Source organism: Schistocerca serialis, chromosome 4 (genome assembly GCF_023864345.2).
Source record: "Schistocerca serialis cubense isolate TAMUIC-IGC-003099 chromosome 4, iqSchSeri2.2, whole genome shotgun sequence".
Classification (NCBI taxonomy): domain Eukaryota; kingdom Metazoa; phylum Arthropoda; class Insecta; order Orthoptera; family Acrididae; genus Schistocerca; species Schistocerca serialis.
In genome coordinates, this window is record NC_064641.1 from 634,868,228 (window position 1) to 634,889,030 (window position 20,803).

The window sequence follows — 20,803 nt, forward strand, 5'->3', positions numbered from 1 at the left end:
TAGGTGTTCCTTATGTACTAAAGCCAGTGTAATAGAGCTAGTTTCACCATAGGTTTGTTTAACAGCATGCATGACTGTCCGCTAGTGGCCATCAGGGATGTTCAACTTACTTGTTGATGGTGTCATCTCTGCAGGCTGTTTGCTGGCAAAATGACAGATGTTTGTTGTAATAATTGAGAGTTTCCTCAGCATATAAGAACAATTTTCCCTGAAGTGTCTCGCTTACAAGCAAATTGTTTTCTATACTCCTTTGTGGAGCCAACAATTGTAACTAAAAAGCACTGTTCAGTTAAATATGAACTGTACAGAGGAATATTTGTGGAAAACCAAATTCAGTAGTTGACCCTTTTCTCATTTACAATTGTTCACTACATACCAGTACCACAATAATATTCACTTCAAAAATTGGTATAAGTATGGTAAATGCTGGCAGTTGTTTAAAATGAATTTTGCATGATGCAGTATTTGCACAAATAATTCACCAAGGCTTGTATTATTTCAATACTTAGCATCTCCCATTTATTTAAAACTGCTCTATGGGCCATACGAAACAAATGCATAGGCATTCTGCAGTTTTTAGAGTAAAACTGCTGTTATTGCCACTATTCTCAGTTGTCTAAATTTTGTTTAGGATTAAAGTTATTTGAATAAAAGACAAGTTTTCTCAGTGTTCTGAATTCCTTTACAGATGTTGGCTAGTGCAGCAGACCCACAACTTGGTGGCAGGGACATTGATGAGATACTAGCAAATCATTTCTGTGTTGACTTTCAATCGCGTTATCGAATTGATCCTCGTAATAATCCCAGAGCTTATCTGCGCCTCACTACAGAAGTTGAAAAACTGAAGAAACAAATGTCTGCTAATTCTATGAATCTTCCAATGAATATAGAGTGCTTCATGGATGATAAAGATGTTCAGGCATCAATGAATAGGTGAGTCTTGCTGTTGTTTTGTACACATTTTTTTTTTAATTTAAATGGTCATTTTTGTATATTGATTGTTCATGGACCCCAGAAATGTGTGTCTACTTAGCTTAATATACCAGGAAACAAATATTAGAAGTTATGTATAATTTTCTCCAGTATTTGTAATGTGCTGCCAAGATTGAAGTTAAAACACTCACAGACTTGTACTCCTTAGAGGAAAAAAAAAAAAAAAAAAAAACAAAAAATGTGTAGAATAAATGTTTAGGCAGCGCCACATTTCCCATATGGTGTTCCTGCTCTTTGATGCAGAAGATACATCTGCTTTTAAAACACATTTTTTGTGGAAAATGCTTTGTTACTCACAAGAGGTCTCCACAGTCTATGGAAACTAGGTTTCTCACAGATCGTTTGTGAGTATATTGTGACTGGCAGACACAAATCCTGGCATTTGCACTATTACATACTTTTTCTTGCTGCTAGTCTAACCTCTGTTTTATAACACCATCACCCACCTCCCACTATGCAATTTTGGGAGTTTGATTGGGCTCGCAGTAACTCCCACCCGTTGTGAGAGGTGACTGAAAGCAGTCCTATCCCAGGATAAGCTTCCACTGTTATCAGAACAACCCTTAGTATTAACTCCCCTCACAAAATCGCCCTACTACTGTGACTGAATTACGTATGGTCACCTTGCAGGGTTTGATACCCATGTTCCTAAGTTTAAAGAATTGGGGTCCATTTGGGAAAACAAACCTTATAGGTTGCACAATCAATCCACTGTGTGCAGACTTCTTGCATCTCTTATTCAAGTGCATTTAGGTTTGCACACGATCTCCAGTATGATCGTCCGTCCATCAGTGGACTGTTATTATTTATCACACGGTTGTAACCCTTGATGACACAGGTATCTCTCTGCTGATGCCCAAGCTGCAGACTCCTCATATATGCTGAGGAGTAGATGTTCACCCAGTGCAGATGGCTTTCAGTCAGAGTTAATGGCACAAGGGTAAGTGATCCACAATAAAATGGGTCAAACTGGGCCATACCAGTAGCTCAGCCAATACAGCTGCCTCATTGAGAAGAATATAAGAATTCAATACATCCCCCCTCTTTGGCCACACTGTGGATGAGAACCTCGCAAGAAGAAATTGGGGTGAACAATTCTCACAGTTTTCGATGGTACTGAAGTAGAATATCTTGTAGCATTGGAACTGTTGTTGTCTGCCAAAAAATTGAGGGATAAGTCAAAGAAATCACTGCAACAGAAAAAACTGAGATCTCTGTTGAACAAAACTTTAAATGCTAACAAAGACACTTCAGGCCTATGACAAGCTTGGAGATATAGCAGTCACAATCCTCCTCATAAAAACGTAATGGGCTTCTACCATTGGTACCCAATGTTACAAGCAAATTTAAACTTGTGCACTAACGTAGAGTGTTGCATATTACACTTTTTTCGCTGTGTTCAGAGAGGATCTAAGGACTATAGTATGGATCCTTCAATGAGTATGTTCCTCATAAGAAGATTAAGTTCATGGCTTGTACATGTGACTGCAGATCCTACTTTGTCATGTATGAAATAATTTAGGTGCCTTAGGTTTGAATATATGTTCTTCAGCTGTGCTTATGAATCCATTTGTGATGTGTGCAGTAGAGCATTGCATCAGATGTGGCGTTGCAAACACCTTCATACATAAATTTCCCAGATCACCTCCAACCTCATTCCCAGAGAGATCGATGTTCAGGAAGAAGAAGTAGAACCAGGGATATAAGAAGCTAGACTGCTTGCCATTTCAAAAAAGTATGAACAGCTCCACCATAATCAACATAATGACAAAGTTTACACCTAGTACAGCAACATCAAGATCTGGGAAACAAACATCTGGCCCTAGCCACAAGTCAAAGTAGGCCATCCATTTTAGAATGGGTAGGGGAGAGGGACACCAGTGGCACAGCCATAGTGACCATGTTTTCCTCCAGTATCACCAGAGAGAACACCTGCCAAAGTGTCCTTCCAAGAACAAAGTAGATGAACAGCCTAACACCACCAGTTGCTCTAAGAGCCTTAGGCAGCCGAATTGTAGAATAGAAAACGCTGCGCCCCTTGCACATTCACTTATATATTTGTCATTCCTTCCGTTTCTTTTTCTTTGTTATACTCAGCACCTTTTCTTGTTGTGACCATCTGCTCATGCTTCTTTACATTAAATTTTATGCAGTACTTTCTCATATCTTCCCAAGCTTAAAATTTCTTCTATGCTTCCTCCCTGTTCTGTTTCTGTCAAATCTTCAGCAAACAACATTGTCATCCTGTCTCTCATTCACCATTTGTCATTAGATCATACATCACCACTATGAAAAGTAACAAATATGGTGCACATCCTTGTTTCAGACCATTTACCCTGCCAACCATCCCCCCCTCTCCCTCCCAACCCACACACACCTAAAACATCGCTAATACAGATCTTTTACACTCGGTACAGTCTGCTTCTCAACCTCTTCTCATCTCGGTGCCTTCAGAACTTCTGGAGACAGTGTTCTAGTCCTTTACTCAGTAGCAGAGAAGCATTGAGAGTCATGTGGAACTGAGACCAAAGCAATTATAATTATAATGGATGCTATTCATACTACTAAAAATACACTTAAAACATTTGCAGAATTATTTTGGTTCTTTTCTATCCTTCAACAAATGCTTCTTCCAGTGAAATTCAACCTTCTTTGTAGATGGTATGCATATTGTCAGCTTTAGCATCTTGACACACTGCTTCTCTTCCCCAACATCTAACTTCATTGTGCTTATGTTGACATGATTATTACTCCCACCACCACCACTACTACTATAATCCTTTCCTCGCCTCATACTGGTGCTATTATTGTAACCCTCTTGAGCCATCCCTCTGTGTTGTATCCAGTATCTCCTCTGTTTTTCATAAATATTTCACTGTTAATACAAGATAAGGTTCAGAGTTGAAGTTTGAACTGAAATAAACTGACAAATATTGGGAAATACGACAAATATATTAATTTGCAGTTCTCCTCCCCTGTGTAATCACCATTTCACTCACTGCATTATTGGTATTGTGAAACAAACTTCTTTTATCCTGCTTCATAAAATTCAAACACTCATGATATTGGCCAATTCTGCACAGAGATAAGTTCCTCACTGCCCTCAAATCGTTTGGAGGCAAGCCATTTTTTAGCTTTGTGAAGAGATGGTAGTTACTGTGTATCATATCGTTACTATCAGTAGTAGTGTTAAAAAAAAAAGTCCTTTCACCATATACAGTAATGTGTATTATCTACATAAGCTCTCAACAGCAGTGTGGTGCTTATCATTTATTCATTCATTATGATAAGAAAATATATTTCACCCAATTGGCTACAAATTTCAGTAACATTATATCTTCTGGTGTTAATAAATCTAGTAACTGAATGAATTTGACGAGTCATGTGATTTTCACTTACCACACTTAGTTTAACAGTATCTTTATGAAAGTAAATGACAGTGAACTGATAGGGAGATTAGAATACAGATGAATAACTCTTTATGGGCAGTAACCATACTCAAATGTTTATAACCACAGGGTTCTTCATTGTCAGGTGACCCTTCTTAGTTTAGCAGTGTTACTCCTAGGAGATCAAAGATTTTGATATTTTAGAAACACTTTTAACTCGTCTTTTATATATAAATGCTTTAAGTTGACACAGAAAAACTTGCTTTTTAGAATTACTATTGTTCGTGTGCATCACTGAACAGTATTTGCCTCAGGATTCTGCATTTGAAATGACTTGCTATTCACATTCACAACCTGTGCCAAAGATGTTATAACTTTTTTACCGTCCCACTTATAATTATAAGTTTTTTCCTCTCCTGGTTAGCAGAGGTTGTTAAAAACTGTTTTGTTGAGAGTAAAGCATTTCCATAATTTATTACCAAAAAATTAATAAGAAAATACACGTCTTTGAATTTACTATGTTACCTTGCACCCAGAAGAGGAGTGTATGATAAAATTATGTTGCATTAGTTGTGTATGGGGCATTCTTGGAAAACAGGCATGCCTTCTTTGTGGCATTCATTTTCCATCTTTATAAAATTGCATATCTAGTATCAAACATTATTTCGTGATTAATGATACAACATTCTGTGGTGTGTAAGTCTTTGTATTAAAGAAATATGTTGTTAACAAGTGAAAATTTTCTCAGTAGTAATTGTTACTTACACTACCAAACAATGGAAGCCCTGGTAGGAATACAAACAATATTGTGAAAAGGATAAATTGCTGCTTACTGTAAAGATGAGACATTGAGTTGCAGACAGGCACAACAAAAAGACTGTTAAACCAGAGCGACTTCTTCAGAAAACAAAAACGCACACACGTGTGCGCAGGCGCGCGCGCACACACACACACACACACACACACACACACACACACACAAATCATTATCTTTGACCACTCAGGCCTGTATGCAGTGATGTCTTGTCAAATTCAAGCAGCAATCCGGAGTGGGGCAGGGAAGAGTAAGGATAGCAGGATACAGGTGGGGGGGGGAATCAGCACTGCCTGATGGAGCATGGTAGGTGCACCATTCTGAGGCTGTGAGGTAGGGAAGAAGGGAATGTGGACAGTAAAGGAGAGGGGCAGAGAAGGGAGAAAAGACCGGTGAGTGCAGTGACAGAGAATGTCACACATTGAGGGTGAGGGAATGTGGTGTAGAACAGAATGGGTAGAAACTGTTTGGCAGAGTGTGGGAACAGCAAGTTACCACAGGTTGACACCAGGATAATTTCGGGAGAGGACAATGTGTCGTAAGTACAGAAAATCAGCGATGGAGGGCAGGGTTCAGATGGCAAGAGTTCTGAAGCAGTATTGAAATAGAGCATGTTATGGTTGGCTGCATGTTGTTCCACAAGGTGGTCCACTTTGCTGCCGGCCGGAGTGGCCATGCGGTTCTAGGCGCTACGGTCTGGAGCCGAGCGACCGCTACGGTCGCAGGTTCGAATCCTGCCTCGGGCATGGATGTGTGTGATGTCCTTAGGTTAGTTAGGTTTAATTAGTTCTAAGTTCTAGGCGACGGATGACCTCAGAAGTTGAGTCGCATGGTGCTCAGAGCCATTTCCACTCTGCTCTTGGTTGCAGTTTGGCAGTGATCATTCATCCGTGTGGACAGTTGGTTGGTAGTCATACAAATATAAAAATCCGTGCAGTTATTGTAGTGGCGTTGGTATTGGCACTGCTGCTTTCACAGACAGCCCGGCCTCTGACAGGGTAATCTCTTTGTTGTGGCTACCTGCAACTCACCATGCCATCTTTTCATAATATTGTTGCCTACATTATGCTAAACAAAACCCCGGGAGAAAATATGTATTGGCAGATATAAAGCTAAGAACAACCCAGCTCTTAAAATTGTGATTTCTGACATTGTAATTTTAATAATGCTTGGCAATTTATGATGTTTCCATTTAGCATGTGTGTTAGCATTATTTTAAGATGCTACAAATAATCCATCAAATGACACTAAAAAAGTCCACTCTTACAGGGCAGAAATGGAGAAACTTTGCGCCCACTTGATTCAGAGAGTTGAACACACCATGCGCAAATGCCTGCAGGACTCAGGTATGTTTAATAAGCCTTTCTTTACTATGTATGACATGATGATGATGATGATGATGATGATGATGATGATGATGATGATGATGCCAACAATGACAGGAGGAGGAGGAGGAGGATGTCGCTCATCGTACAGTTTGCTTCACTTATTCCTCTTCTTAATCAGCAAGGGTTAGCCACAAAATTATCAGTCTTAAGAAATGAATTTGATTGTAGGTTTATTTGCTCGTGAACTGCGTTACGCACTATCTGATAAGAAGTAATTGTCCACCTATTGATAGAGACCAACAAACCCCCCACATCCAAAGAATCGGATTCCTGTGTATAAAACTATTTTGGACTTCCAGTTACTTTGCAAATCAATTAATTTGTTAAATATTTGACATAATATTAAGCCGTTAAAGCATTACCTTACATGACTTTTTGACTTTTTACTCACTCCTTGTCATCTGGAATCCGGACATACAAATAACTACTGTATGTACCCGATTATAAGACAATTTATTTCACAAATTCATCATTTGAAAAATATGTCGTCATCTTATATTTGCAGATTAAACTATTGCTGCTCAGACTGATGTTTTTATATAGTTTAATAGATTAATATAGGGGGTGTCTTACATTTACAGATGAATATTTAGATATTGAGGTTTCGTACAAATTTATTTTGAGAATTCCGAAGAGCAGGGCTTAGCAAGCAATGCTTTCATTTGAACTGGCTAGAGATTTTGTGATACCCTGAAGCGCCCGATATGGTAGCGACCTTGCTTGAACAGTCACATGACTTCACTTCAGTCACTTCTGGTACCAATGCAGTGTGCAAGGGGTATGCAAGAAACTATGAACTAGCTCTGCTTAAAAATTGGTGATGTTGTGAAACACAGGAGGAAATAGCATTAAATTCTATCAACTTGCAAACACTTGTTGTATTTGGACAGGTTTGCAATAAATGTTCTTGTACATGTATAGATACTGTGTACATACCACACATTTATACTGCTTTGTTAGTATAGGTAACATTTCGAAGACAAAAATAGTGTCCTTCAAAAACCATTGATTCTGAACCCAGGTCAGTATTCTATTTGGTTCTGAGAAACTGTAATGATCTACCATTTGAGTTGAAAATAAGAAATTTGGTCGCTGTTCGTATATTAGAATACTGGGGAAAATCTTCACCAGATTTTAATGAGCTGTAGAGCAACATAGTGAAATTAGGATGAAACAAGAAAGAAAATTAATCCAGAATTAAATGTGTAACAGACAAAATAAATCACATTGAACTGACTGCAGCTGTTATCACAAGAATAAATTACAGTGGAAAGACCCGTTCTGGAGATAGTACAACAGATGGCAGTAGATCTCAGGACAAGCGAAAGTTAGTGTTGCATTTAATCACAATTGTGATATTTTATTTATGTATTACTTGCTTTTGTTAGTTATGACCTGCATCGTAGAGTATGTTCCTGTCTGTATTTCACTATTGTTAAAGCGCAGCACTGTGGAAGGGTTGTGGAGGAGGAGGAGGGGGGGGCGACCAGTGACAGCATAAGGTGACTGGAGCGTGGTGAGTGGGCAGCAAATTTTGTTGTGTTGCTAATCCTGGGAATCTATTCTGCATACTTTGGCTCTTTATGAACATGTATCATGTTTAAACAGCAATTTGCCTGAATCTTCTTGTACTCAGGATTGAATTGACTTTAAAATTGGACAAATACTCAATATAACTATACAGTTCTCCAGTAGAAGTCTAGGTTGGGGCCAGTGGCATACTTAAGTATTTAATGCAGTCAATGTTTCACCATCGTGTACAACAGAATGATAGGGGGTGTGTCAGCTGCTGGTTCTATGAAGCCAATGATAGAGCTGCAGGCAGATAATACATTTGGAAGCTACAGATACGGTAACACTCTCACGTCAAAATAGAAATGAAATCCACTGTGTGTTTTCTCATGGTCCCACACCACAACCCCAGAAATCAACGTATTCGGAAGAAATAGCCAAATACTTGTGACAACAAGGATAAAAGTTTCACAGCTGTCCTGTTATGATGGTGATGGTGGTTATTAAAAATAGTGATACCACAGACAACAGGCTCAATAAAGAAAAGGCAGTCTTTTTATCAGTTTTATTACTCCTTGTATTATCAAAATGTAGGTAATGTATAAATGGCCTAAGTTTAGAGTAGGCATAATGTTAATTCTTAAGCAGAAGGAACATCTTTAATAAAAGGGGGGTTGTCTTTTATTCAGGGTGTCTTATTCTCGGGTAAATACGGTAATCATGACAGATATTCGCTTACGTCTCACTTCACTACACTGTACAATTTTATCCCTCTCCACATTGTTGACCCGGGTGTAAACTTTGCAGGAATGCTTTCATGACATATTTAACTCCTTACAGCATACGGAAAATAATTGTTTTTCCATAACAACCCATGGAAAAAGACTCATTTCCAACCAAAAGATTTATTTAGCTTCTCAGTGATAGGAAACTACACACACATTAAATAAATATTATCCTGGAATCTAGACGAAAACTTCCTTCATAAAGAAGACAGTTTAAAACATCTGCAACTTTCCTGATTTTCCCCTTGGTTGCAAAAGAAGAGAGAATTATTGCAACTGTTGGTCAGCAGTAGATCATTGACACAGTCTGGATTTAATTGGCTGCAACAAATTGTTAATGTGTCAGCTTCAGTAAAACATTGTTGCTAGTATATATAAAATACATCTTGCAACTGCAGACAGGCCTGGTAGATCATTTTCATGTCTGCTGTATTACTTTCAAGATGTCGTCATTCGCAGGGTGTGTTAAAATATAAAGATCTAAGTCAGCCGTTGCAGAGGATTTGATATTCTTCCAGCATTGGAACATTGCCTCTTATATTGCACTTAGAGGTTCTATCTTAATGAACAAGAGAGAGATAGAGAGAGAGAGAGAGAGAGAAGTAATAAACAGCAGATTTGCAAATCGTGAAGGCTTATCTGGAAAAAAGTGTTACATTGATAAAATATATGAATTACACTATTTCCTTTTGCTTATAAGACATTACACACTAATTATAAGCCCCCTGCGGGTCCGAGGGGTAGAAGAGGCCCAAGGTATTCCTGCCTGTCATAAGAAGTGACTAAAAGGAGTCTCACATGTTTCGACCTTTATATGATGGTCCCCTGTTGGTTTTGACATCCATCTTTCTAAATTTTCCCAAAGAGCGAGCCAATTAGAGAAGGGTGCTTTACGTGGTGCATCATGTCCATCGTGCATTGAGATTTTTAGCCCATTTTCTCGTCATCTCATTCTCCATCTTCCTGGTGAGGACACCTTCCTGGGTGCGTTTTCCACCATGCAATATGCAGTGTCACTTTCTGCGCCGACGATGAACATGCACCTCATATCCAGCATGGTAGCCAGTCTGTTGTGGCGAGGCAAGCATGTACCTTGTTTGTTGTAGCCCCTGACAACACAGGGATCGCTCTGCTGATGCCCGCACCGTTAACTCCTCACGTATGCCATGGAGTAAATGCCCATCTCCCTGGGTCATCGGGACTCCCAGCAATGGCCGTCCTGCCAGGTGGCCCTTGCTGAGGCTGGATGGTGCCCATGGGGAGGGCTCCTAGTCAGAGTGGGTGGCATCAGGGCGGATGACACTCCATGAAGGGTAGTACGTCATCTCTTGCTGATGGTCTGCCGCCAGTAGTCTCTTAAGTGGGCAAAGCCTAATTTCAGTGCTAAGAAATATGACCCCAAATCATTTCCCTCCCTGGCCACACCCTGGGAGGAACGCCAGGCTAAGGATGGCAGTGAAGCTTATTTGTCCCGGTACCTCCTATGCAAAAGAGTTGATGGGGAATCTTTCATGTCTATGAGGCCTCAGTTTTTTGTGGAGCATTTGGAGGACAAGTTTGGAGAGGTGGGGGCTTGTCCAAAATGCGCTCTGGGTCAGCCATGATAAAAACAGCATCCTCTGCCCAGTCACGGAATTACTCGCTTGTGACAAGTTGGGGGATGTTTCTGTTACCATCACGACCCATAAGAGCTTAAATATGGTCCAGAATATTATATTCCACAGGGACCACCTTTTGCAGTCAGACAAGGAGCTGCGCGCCAATTTAGAGTGGCGCGGTTTTCATTTCATCCAGCACGTTCATCAGGGTCCGAGGGATAATTAGGTTGCCACTGGTGCCTTCATCTTGGCCTTTGAGGGTGACACCTTACTTGAGAAAGTCAAGGTTGGTCTACCACTGTGATGGCCTTACTTGAGAAAGTCAAGGTTGGTCTACCACTGTGATGGAAAGCCCCCAATGCGGTGCTTTAAGTGCTGGAAGTTTCGCCATATGTCTTCCCACTGTACTTCCAGCATCACACGTCGAGATTGTGGACGTCCATCACTCCCCAATACTCCATGTGCCCTACCTCCCATCTGTGTGAACTGCGGAGAGCGTCATTCACCTTGCTCGCCAGACTGCAGGATTTTACAGAGGGAGAGGAAAATCATGAAATATAAAACACTGGACCGACTGACCTACACTGAGGCTGAAAGGAGATTTGAGCACCTACATCCTGTTGCTATGGCCACTTATTATGCTGCCGCTACAAGAACAGTTGTCACCCCATCAGTTCTTTGCATTCCTGAACCAGAAGACTACATCTGCCCTCTTGATGGTGGGGGGAACTTCCCTCCCTGTTGCTCCCACACCAACTACTACTTCAGTAACACCCCCCCCCCCCTCCCCCTCCCCACCGCCGCCCCCCCCCCCCCCAACCATCAGGGACATCAGTCCCCACTTCTGAGCCAGGGAAGTGTAAGTCTTCTTCGGCTCCTCTCGTTTGGAAGGGGTCCCAGGGGTCACTCCCTTCCCAGGCGTCTGCTAGTGGGAAAGAAGACACCCACCAGTGGCTGAAGATCCCAAAAGCAGCTGGTCATCCCAGAGACTGAATCGTTGAAATCCTCCCAGACCATGAAACTTGAGGAGCAGCGAAAGAAATCCAAAAAGAAGGTCCACAAGACCAAGGGAATTTTGGTGACACCACACCACAGCTACTTACAATTTCTGCGTCTGCGGATCATGTGGAGATTCTGGCATCCAGTGAGGACCTAGATCTTGCCAGACCTTCAGACACAAAGGATATAGACTGCTCAGGTAAAAATTCGGTGGCAGCAGGTGATCCTGAAGCGTAAACTACCTCATTGAATGTTCCATGCCATCCCAGTCTCATGATATCGTCATCCTCCAGTGGAATTGCGGTGGTTTTTTCCCTACGGCCTTCCAGGAAACCTGGTTTCTGGCAGTGCGGACTCCTGCCCTCCACAGCTGTAAGGGATATTGTTGTTGTTTGTTGTTGTGGTCGTAAGTCCTGAGACTGGTTTGATGCGGCTCTCCATGCTACTCTATCCTGTGCAAGCTTCTTCATCTCCCAGTACCTACCGCAACCTACATCCTTCTGAATCTGCTTAGTGTATTCATCTCTTGGTCTCCCTCTACGATTTTTACCCTCCACGTTGCCCTGCAATACTAAATTGGTGATCCCTTGATGCCTCAGAACATGTCCTACCAACCGATCCCTTCTTCTAGTCAAGTTGTGCCACAAACTTCTCTTCTCCCCAATCCTATTTAATACTTCCTCATTAGTTATGTGATCTACCCATCTAATCTTCAGCATTCTTCTGTAGCACCACATTTCGAAAGCTTCTATTCTCTTCTTGTCCAAACTACTTATCGTCCATGTTTAACTTCCATACATGGCTACACTCCGTACAAATACTTTCAGAAACGACATCCTGACACTTAAATCTATATTTGATGTTAACAAATTTCTCTTCTTCAGAAACGCTTTCCTTGCCATTGCCAGTCTACAGTTTATATCCTCTCTACTTCGACTGTCATCAGTTACTTTGCTCCCCAAATAGCAAAACTCCTTCACTACTTTAAGTGTCTCATTTCCTAATCTAATTCCCTCAGCATCACCCGACTTAATTCGATTACAATCCAGTATCCTCGTTTTGCTTTTCTTGATTTTCATCTCATATCCTCCTTTCAAGACACTGTCCATTCCGTTCAACTGCTCTTCCAAGTCCTTTGCTGTCTCTGACAGAATTACAATGTCATCGGCGAACCTCAAAGTTTTTATTTCTTCTCCATGAATTTTAATTCCTACTCCGAATTTTTCTCTCGTTTCCTTCACTGCTTGCTCAATATACAGATTGAATAACATCGGGGATAGGCTACAACCTGTCTCACTCCCTTCCCAACCAGTGCTTCCCTTTCATGTCCCTCGACTCTTCTAACTGCCACCTGGTTTCTGTACAAATTGTAAATAGCCTTTCGCTCCCTGTATTTTACCCCTGCCACCTTCAGAATTTGAAAGAGAGTATTCCAGTCAACATTGTCAAAAGCTTTCTCTAAGTCTACAAATGCTAGAAATGTAGGTTTGCCCTTCCTTAATCTAGCTTCTAAGATAAGTCGTAGGGTCAGTATTGCCTCACGTGTTCCAACATTTCTACGGAATCCAAACTGATCTTCCCCGAGGTCGGCTTCTACTAGTTTTTCCATTCGTCTGTAAAGAATTCGCATTAGTATTTTGCATCTGTGGCTTATTAAACTGATAGTTCGGTAATTTTCACATCTGTCAACACCTGCTTTCTTTGGGATTGGAATTATTATATTCTTCTTGAAGTCTGAGGGTATTTCCCCTGTCTCATACATCTTGCTCACCAGATGGTGGAGTTTTGTCAGGACTGGTTCTCCCAAGGCCGTCAGTAGTTCTCATGGAATGTTGTCTACTCCGAGGGCCTTGTTTCGACTCTGGTCTTGCCACATTACAGGAACCATGGTGACTATAATCGAGTGTCAGGTGGAATTTGCATTATGCCCTAAACTAGGTCTGTAGTGAAACTGTGCCCCTTCAAAACCTCTTGAAACTGTGGCTGTCAGAAAACGTACGACGCAGGAAATAACTGTCTGCAATGTATATCTTCCTCCAGATGTTGCAGTACCCCTAAATGTATTAACTGCACTGATTGATCAACTCCCTAAACCTTTCCTTCTTTTGGGAGGTTTTAACGCCCATAGCCCCTTGAGGGGGTGACACCATGCTTACTGGCCAAGGCAGATATGTCGAAACTTTACTGTCTCAGTTCCACCTCTGCCTCTTAAATACTGGGGCTGCCACACATTTCAGTGTGGTTCATGGTACTTATTCGGACATTTATTTATCAATTTGCAGCCCAGGGCTTCTCCCATTTATCCACTGGCGAGCACATGACGACCTGTGTTTTAGTGACCACTTCCCATTTTCATGTCATTGCCCCGGCATCAGGCCCCTGCCCAGATGGACTTTAAACAAGGCAAACTGGGGAAACTTTCACCTCTTCTGTCACTGTTGACTCTGCCCCACACGGTTAACATGAATGTGATGGTTGAGCAGGTGACTACGACAGCCGCCAGAGGGGGTTCAGTAGTGTTCTGAATCCTCTGCTCTGAGTGTCATGGCCAATGCTTGCATTAAACGTGATCATAGAGAGATATCTAGTGAATTTTTATTCCATTTGTTGCGAGTTGTCATCCCTGATGGTGGTGGTAAGTGACAAATTCTACATAAGAAGGCGAAATGCGTGATTTGCAGGATACACACTTCCCTAAAGTGTAAAGCACATGTATGCATGTACTGCAATTGTCGCTTGGAATTGGCAGCAATGCAATCTCAGTCCCTGTGCGAACTGCCATTGTTCATGAATCGTACCTTAGAACTGTTCTTACAGGGATTGGTTCAAAAGTGTTAATTATTGTGTAAACCCATGATTCCAGTTCTGTGTTAGTATGTTATCAAGATATTACATAGCTCTACTCATCTGATAGTCTTGGGTTGACTGTCTCATTTAAATTCCGTGTCCACCTGCTTAGCTAGGTGGTAACATGCTCGCCTCCCATGCAAGTGGGCCTTGGTTCAATTCCCGGCCAGGTTGGAGATTTTCTCCGGTTGTGGATTGGGTGTTGTGTTGTCCACATCATAATTTTATCCTCATCACCGGCGCGCAAGTAGCCCAATGTGACATAAAATGAAATAAGACTTTAATTTGGCAGCCGAACTTCTCCAACTAGGGGCCTCCCGGCCGATGATGCCATATGCTCATTTCCATTTTTTCCGTAAAAGGAAGAGACCACGGCCAAATACCTTGGCTGATTAAAATACTATTATTTGGATTGTTTGCAGTAGGGTTGGAAAATGCTATTCGCACCTTAATATTCGTTATTTCTCTCTTTCCTATAGGTCTGCAACTTGATGAAATACATTCCGTTGAAATTGTTGGTGGGTCTAGCCGCATCCCTGCAATTAAACACCTTATAGAGACTGTTTTTGGCAAGTTACCAAGTACAACTCTTAATCAAGATGAAGCTGTAGCAAGAGGCTGTGCTCTACAGTGTGCTATGCTTTCACCAGCTATTAGAGTGAGAGAATTTAGTGTTACTGATATCCAGACCTATCCCATTAAACTAGTGTGGGATGCATCAATGGGTGAAGATGGGTAAGTACATCATTTTAATTTTTGCATTTTGGTAATGTTTTAAAATTAAAAATCATAAGCTAAAATATGGCCACAAATATTTTATATTTTGTTAAAGATGTAGGAGCCTGTTTTACTAATGCCAATGCTGTGCTGTGACCTATCTCTAATATTTTTTTCTGGGATTTAATTACGTGTTTAGTCGTCACATTTATCACTTGTGTATTCTTATTATTTTAGTTAGCAGAAAATCAACATTGTAACCAAAATACCCATGCACGTGCTTGTTTGCTTGCTTAACTACTTTCTTGTTACTGTATGAAACAGCTTTTATAGTTTTAATGTTTATTATTATCATTATTATTATTATTATTATTATTATTATTATTATTATTTCCTCAAGTCAGTTATGCTGTTAACAATAATTGAGAATGCTACTGCTTGTCAGTTTTCTGCTGTTGCCCATGACAATTGAAAAGTTGACAGTTGGCTGTGTATTCGATAACTCACCATTTTCACCTCTCTCTCTAAATAGATGTGAGCATTAACTACGTGAGGTAGTATAGAACGGTTGTGGCATTTGTATTATTTTTGGCACATTGACAGTTTCTACCACCGCAAATGGATGATACTATAGCTACTTATGACTTCGCAAATGCCCAAAATTGCTGATGCTCAAGGAGGTCAAAGGACTCAAATGTTTATTTAAGATTCTTTCCAGAATCGGCAGGAGAATTGTTCCATGTGACTGAAAAAGAGCTTAAAATGGCTGCCAGAACTTGCACACAGAACTGTCATCCTAAATCAGTCATCTGTATTTGCGACAGGCTTCTAATTATTTTCAGACTTCAAATGTAACAACTTGTCTGAAACAAAAGTGCGGATTCTGAAAATTGGCAGAAGACAACACAGAGCATGCACAATTTCTTAAGTGTTATAGATACAGGCAATAGGTCTATGAAAGGTTACTGGTACAGTACCACACACAAGTATGTAAAAGAAAATGTATGCATATGAGGTATCTAGACAGGTTTTCAATTGGATCCAAAATTTCTTCACAGGCAAAATCCAACATCTTGTCCCTTAAGAATAGTTTCTACAGACCGAGAAGTATCTGATGTGCACTTGGGGGTGTGTAATAGGTTGTCTGCTGCACATATTACACATTAATAATTTAATGCGTAGTATTATTTGTAAATTCAGCCCATTGGTAAATAATGTGATAATCTATGTGGCTGTTGTATTCTATAAAAATTAGGGTAACATCAGTGTAGGTGTTGGTAAGTTCTTAATGTGGACTAATTTAAAATTGTGAAACATCGGTGTTGTTGTAATCTGTCCCCCCTTCCCCCTCTCTTGTAGGGCCAATTTGTTGTTTCCACTTTCTGCATAAAATATTAACAACGCAGTTGAACATCAGGAACCACATTAGTAATAAGTGTTGTAATTTTTGACTTAAGGGTTGAGTTGCGATGTCAGGCAAAAATGTGGGCGTAACACTGGATACAAGTGTGATGTAAAACCGACATATTGGCTAAATTGTCGGAATGTCTTTCGTGGATTGGTAGAATATTAGGAACTAACAGTTTGTCTAAGAGGGAGGTCACTTGCAAAACAATTAACCTTTCCATACTGAAATACTGCTCAATTTTAATAAGATTCTTATCATATTAGAATAGGGGAAAGACAGATATATGAAGGAGGGTGGTGTGATTGGTTACGGCATTTGCTTTGTGTTCTTGGTGTCCTGGAACCTTCATGTGTTTTATAAATGACATTATTTCTACATATGGATAAGGACAAGGTAGCTTGTTTCTTATATTTTTATTTTTCAAGGCTGGTATTTAGATACATGCTCAGGCAGGCATATCAAAAATACTGTTGTGTATGAGCTTTCAGCCAAAGCCTTCTTCAGAAAGAAAAGAAAGGGTGAGTGGAAAGGAGATGAGTGGAGAAGAGGAAGAAACTGCAGAGAGCAGATACAGTGGGATTGAGGGGACATGAATGGGAGGAGGTAATAGGACAGTGGCAGTGGAAACAGTTGGGTGGAGGGTGTGGGGCACTAGGTTACGGTAGTTTGAGCCCGAGACGATATGTGGAGCGGAGACTGTGTTGTACAGAGCTCTGTGTAGTTCAGAAAAGCTGGTGATACAGGGAGGATGCAGATGGCCCGGCCTGTGAAGCAGCCATTAAAATAGGGCATGCTATGTTCAGCTGCATGTAGTGCCACAGGGTAGTCTACTTTGCTCTTGCTCACAATTTGACAGTGGCTGTTCATCCTGGTCGACAGTTGGTTGATTGTCATATAAATTTATAAAGCTGTGCAATGATTTGAGCAGAACTGGTATATTACATGGCTGCTTTCACGGGTAGCCCATCCTATGAATAAGCCTGTGACGGAGCTGGAGGTGCTGGATGGGTGGTTAGGGCAGTCAGCTGGGTCTTTCACAGGGATATGATCTCTGTGCCAAAAGGTTGGGATTTCGAGTTTAAAAGGGATGAACTGGGATGTTGTAGAGATAGTAGCAGAACACTGTGTTAGGATGGTTGGGAATGATCTAAATGTCCCTAAATTCAGTGTGATGATAGGTAATCATAGCCCCCAGGAGGGATGTTGTTCAGTTGTATGGGATGATGAAGGGGTGCTCTTTTATATTGTGATGTGAGGGATGTGGCATGGGAAGTTGGTTTGAGACTAGGTCTGGGGGATAGTCCCTGTCTGTGAAGGCCTTGGGGGTTAGACCTTCAGCATGCTGGGTAAGATGTTGAGGTCGTCAAGAAAGGAATGAGGATAGGGTGTATTAGCCCTGGGTCCAGATCACGAAGATATCAGCAAAGAACTTGAACCAGACCCAGGGATTTGAGAAGCTAGAGGGAGTTTGTTTTAGATGGCCCTGAGTACAGGTTGGTATGTGAATGTGCCATTCAGATGCCCATTGCTGTGCTGCATATTTTTTTACATACCTTCCGTAGGAGAAAAAGTTGTGTGTTAGGATAAAGTGAGTAAGATATACGAGGAATGAAGTAGTGGGTTTGGGGTCTATAAGATGTTGGGAGAGGTGGTGTACAATGGCAGAAAGTCCATGGACGTGAGGGATGTTGGTATAGAGAAGTGGCACCAACAGTAGGTATCGAGTTAAAGCGGATGGGGATGATGGAGAGTTGGTGATGGAAGTTCTTAGTATCTTTGGTGTGGTGCAGTTGGTTGGAGATGTTGGTCAACAAGAGTGGAAATTCTTTCGGCAGAAGAAAGGTAGTCAACTACAATGGAGTGTCAAAGATTGGTGGATTTGGAATAGGCTCTTTCTAGAAAAGTATGTAGGTGAAGGAGTTGGACAATTGACGGAGGCCTTCCGCCAAGTAGTCAAAGATTTATAACGATAATGATGGAACCTTCATATGCAAATGGAATGATTGGGTCCGGATTTGTTTTGAAACTGTGTATGGCTGTCCTCCTTTCTGCTGAATGGTTGGTGTTCTTATGAAGGGAAGGATTGTGAATCAAAGTTGGAGGTAAAGAATTCCTGGGAGGCTATGAGGTGGATCATGGTTGGATGGTGGTATGAACTGAGAGAGGAAGAGTTCTATATTGGGATAGGTTGGCTTTGATGTAGGGATTGGTGGCAAAGAAGCGTTTCCATGCAGGGCCTGGGAAAGGAGAGGAGGTCCAACCTATAAGCTATGCCAGATTAATCCCAGTTCAGAAGTCCAACATAACCTCCAATCCCTGCTTAAAACCTTAGGCCCTTCCCAGTACCTCTCCTCTGAATCCATTTCCCTCCTCATCCCTGTGACGCCTCATCCCTGTGACGCCCCACATATCCTCCTCCTACATGCTCCCCAAAATCCAAAAACTTAACAATCCTGGATGCCTGTTGTATCAGTTTATCGTGCATCTACTGAAAGAATATCGGCCTTCATTGGCCAACACCTCCAACCTATTGCCTGAATCTTAAGTCTCCCACATCAGCACCAACCAGTTGCTTCACTGATTCTCCACTGTCTCCACTCCATAACCTACTAGATTACGTTTCCCAATTTCCTTCACTCCAAACCCACTACCTCATTCCTCATATACCACTTTGTCAACTGTTTTCAGGGCTGCCTAGAGAAAATCACCACAGCTTCCCCAATCCCTGGTCTGGTTAAATTTCATTGATATATTCATGATCTGGACTCAGAGCCAGGGCATCCTCATTCCTTCACAACCTTACCACTTTCCCTTCCATCCACTTCACCGGGTCTTCCTCAACCTAACGTACCACCTTCCTCACTATTGACCTTCATCTCTCTGATGTCTCCATCCACACCTCTGTCCACATTAAACCAATACCACCACAGAGTGAGAGTGGAACAAATGAACCACGTACTTCGTGAGGGCTTTGATAACCTATCATCATACCCTGAAATTATGTACATCCTACCCAAAATCTTTCCCGCTTCTCCTAAACTGGCATTAAGTCGCTCACCCAATCCCTACATCATCCTAGTCCAACCCTATGTCACTCCCCCCCCCCCCCCACCCCCAACCACTTACCACAAGGATGATATCCCTGTGAAAGATAAAGGTGAAGACCTGCCCGATCCACCCACCCAGCACTTCCCATTCCAGTCCTTCCTATCCTACACCATCAAGAACCAGGTCACCTGTGAAAGCAGCTGTATCATACACTAGTCTGCTGTCCACCAGTATGAATGGCCACTGCCAAACTGCGGGCCAAGAGCAAAGTGGACCATCATGTAGCACAACGTTTAGCTGAACATAACTTGTTGGATTTCAATGGCTGCTTCACAACCTGGGCCATCTGGACGCTCCCCTCCATCACCAACTTTTCTGAACTGTGCAACACGTTCTATGCTCCTGAAATTATCCTAGCCTCAACCTATGGTAATCTAGTGTCCCCACACCCTTCGTCCAATTGTCTCAACCACCTGTATTCTACCAACAACTAATTTGTGTCCTCTCACCCTCACTGCACGCTGCTCTTTGGCAGTGCACTCACTGATCCCTTCCCTTCTCTGCTCCTCACCTTTCCCCTCTCCCCTCCCCTCCCCTCCCCCACAGCCTCCAGATGCTGTGTGTCACAGCCTTGTACTGCCACTTCTAATCCCTGCATACTCCACCAGGCACTGCTGATTCCTCTTCCCCCCACTTGTATCCTGCTGTTCCTTTGCCTTCCCTCCTGACAATGGATGGTAGCTTGTATTCGAAATGTTTGTTGCTTTCTGCATACCTGCCTAGTTTTCCCAGAAGATTTCCGGATTTTGGGGTAGTCTCACGCTTTTCCGGATGAACATTTTTTTATATATATATATATATATTTCCCCCCCCCCCCCCCCCCCCCCCCCTCCAGATTTTCAACTCCCGGGCATGTTCCTGTCCTGCTCTCTGGATTCTTATTGATTTCAGTTTGGACTGTTAATAATAGCTGCTATTCTGAGAAGCAAGTGTTTGAAATTCGACTGCTAATATTATTGATAATCTGCTCTCTCAGAATATCGCTGTGCTTTGTCATTAACTTTGTGTGTCTGAAACACCACTGATGAAACTCGATTGAACGTTCTATCGATAATCTCATCTCATAGATTATCACTGTATTCTCTTTGTGCTTCGATTGTATGCTGGTTAGGAAAGCTTTGTTTATGCTTGCTTTTATGTGGTGTTTGCTGTTTGATCTAGTATTATGCAGTTGTGTGATGAATTTTTGTGTGAATTAGTGTTTTCGTGATGAGTTTAACTAAGAAACGATATCATCAGTCTTTC

At 41.6% G+C, this 20,803-nt stretch overlaps 1 protein-coding gene across 2 annotated transcripts in view; it reads left to right on the forward strand.

Moving 5' to 3' along the window:
• LOC126475476 (heat shock 70 kDa protein 4) overlaps positions 1 to 20,803 on the forward strand; it is a 73,997-nt gene that overhangs the window by 11,910 nt on the left and 41,284 nt on the right. For both annotated transcript variants that reach the window (XM_050103368.1, XM_050103369.1), the window contains exons 5-7: positions 689 to 933; positions 6,466 to 6,542; positions 14,805 to 15,060. In XM_050103368.1, the coding sequence (XP_049959325.1) occupies positions 689 to 933; positions 6,466 to 6,542; positions 14,805 to 15,060 (578 nt within the window). The remainder of the gene's footprint in view (positions 1 to 688; positions 934 to 6,465; positions 6,543 to 14,804; positions 15,061 to 20,803) is intronic.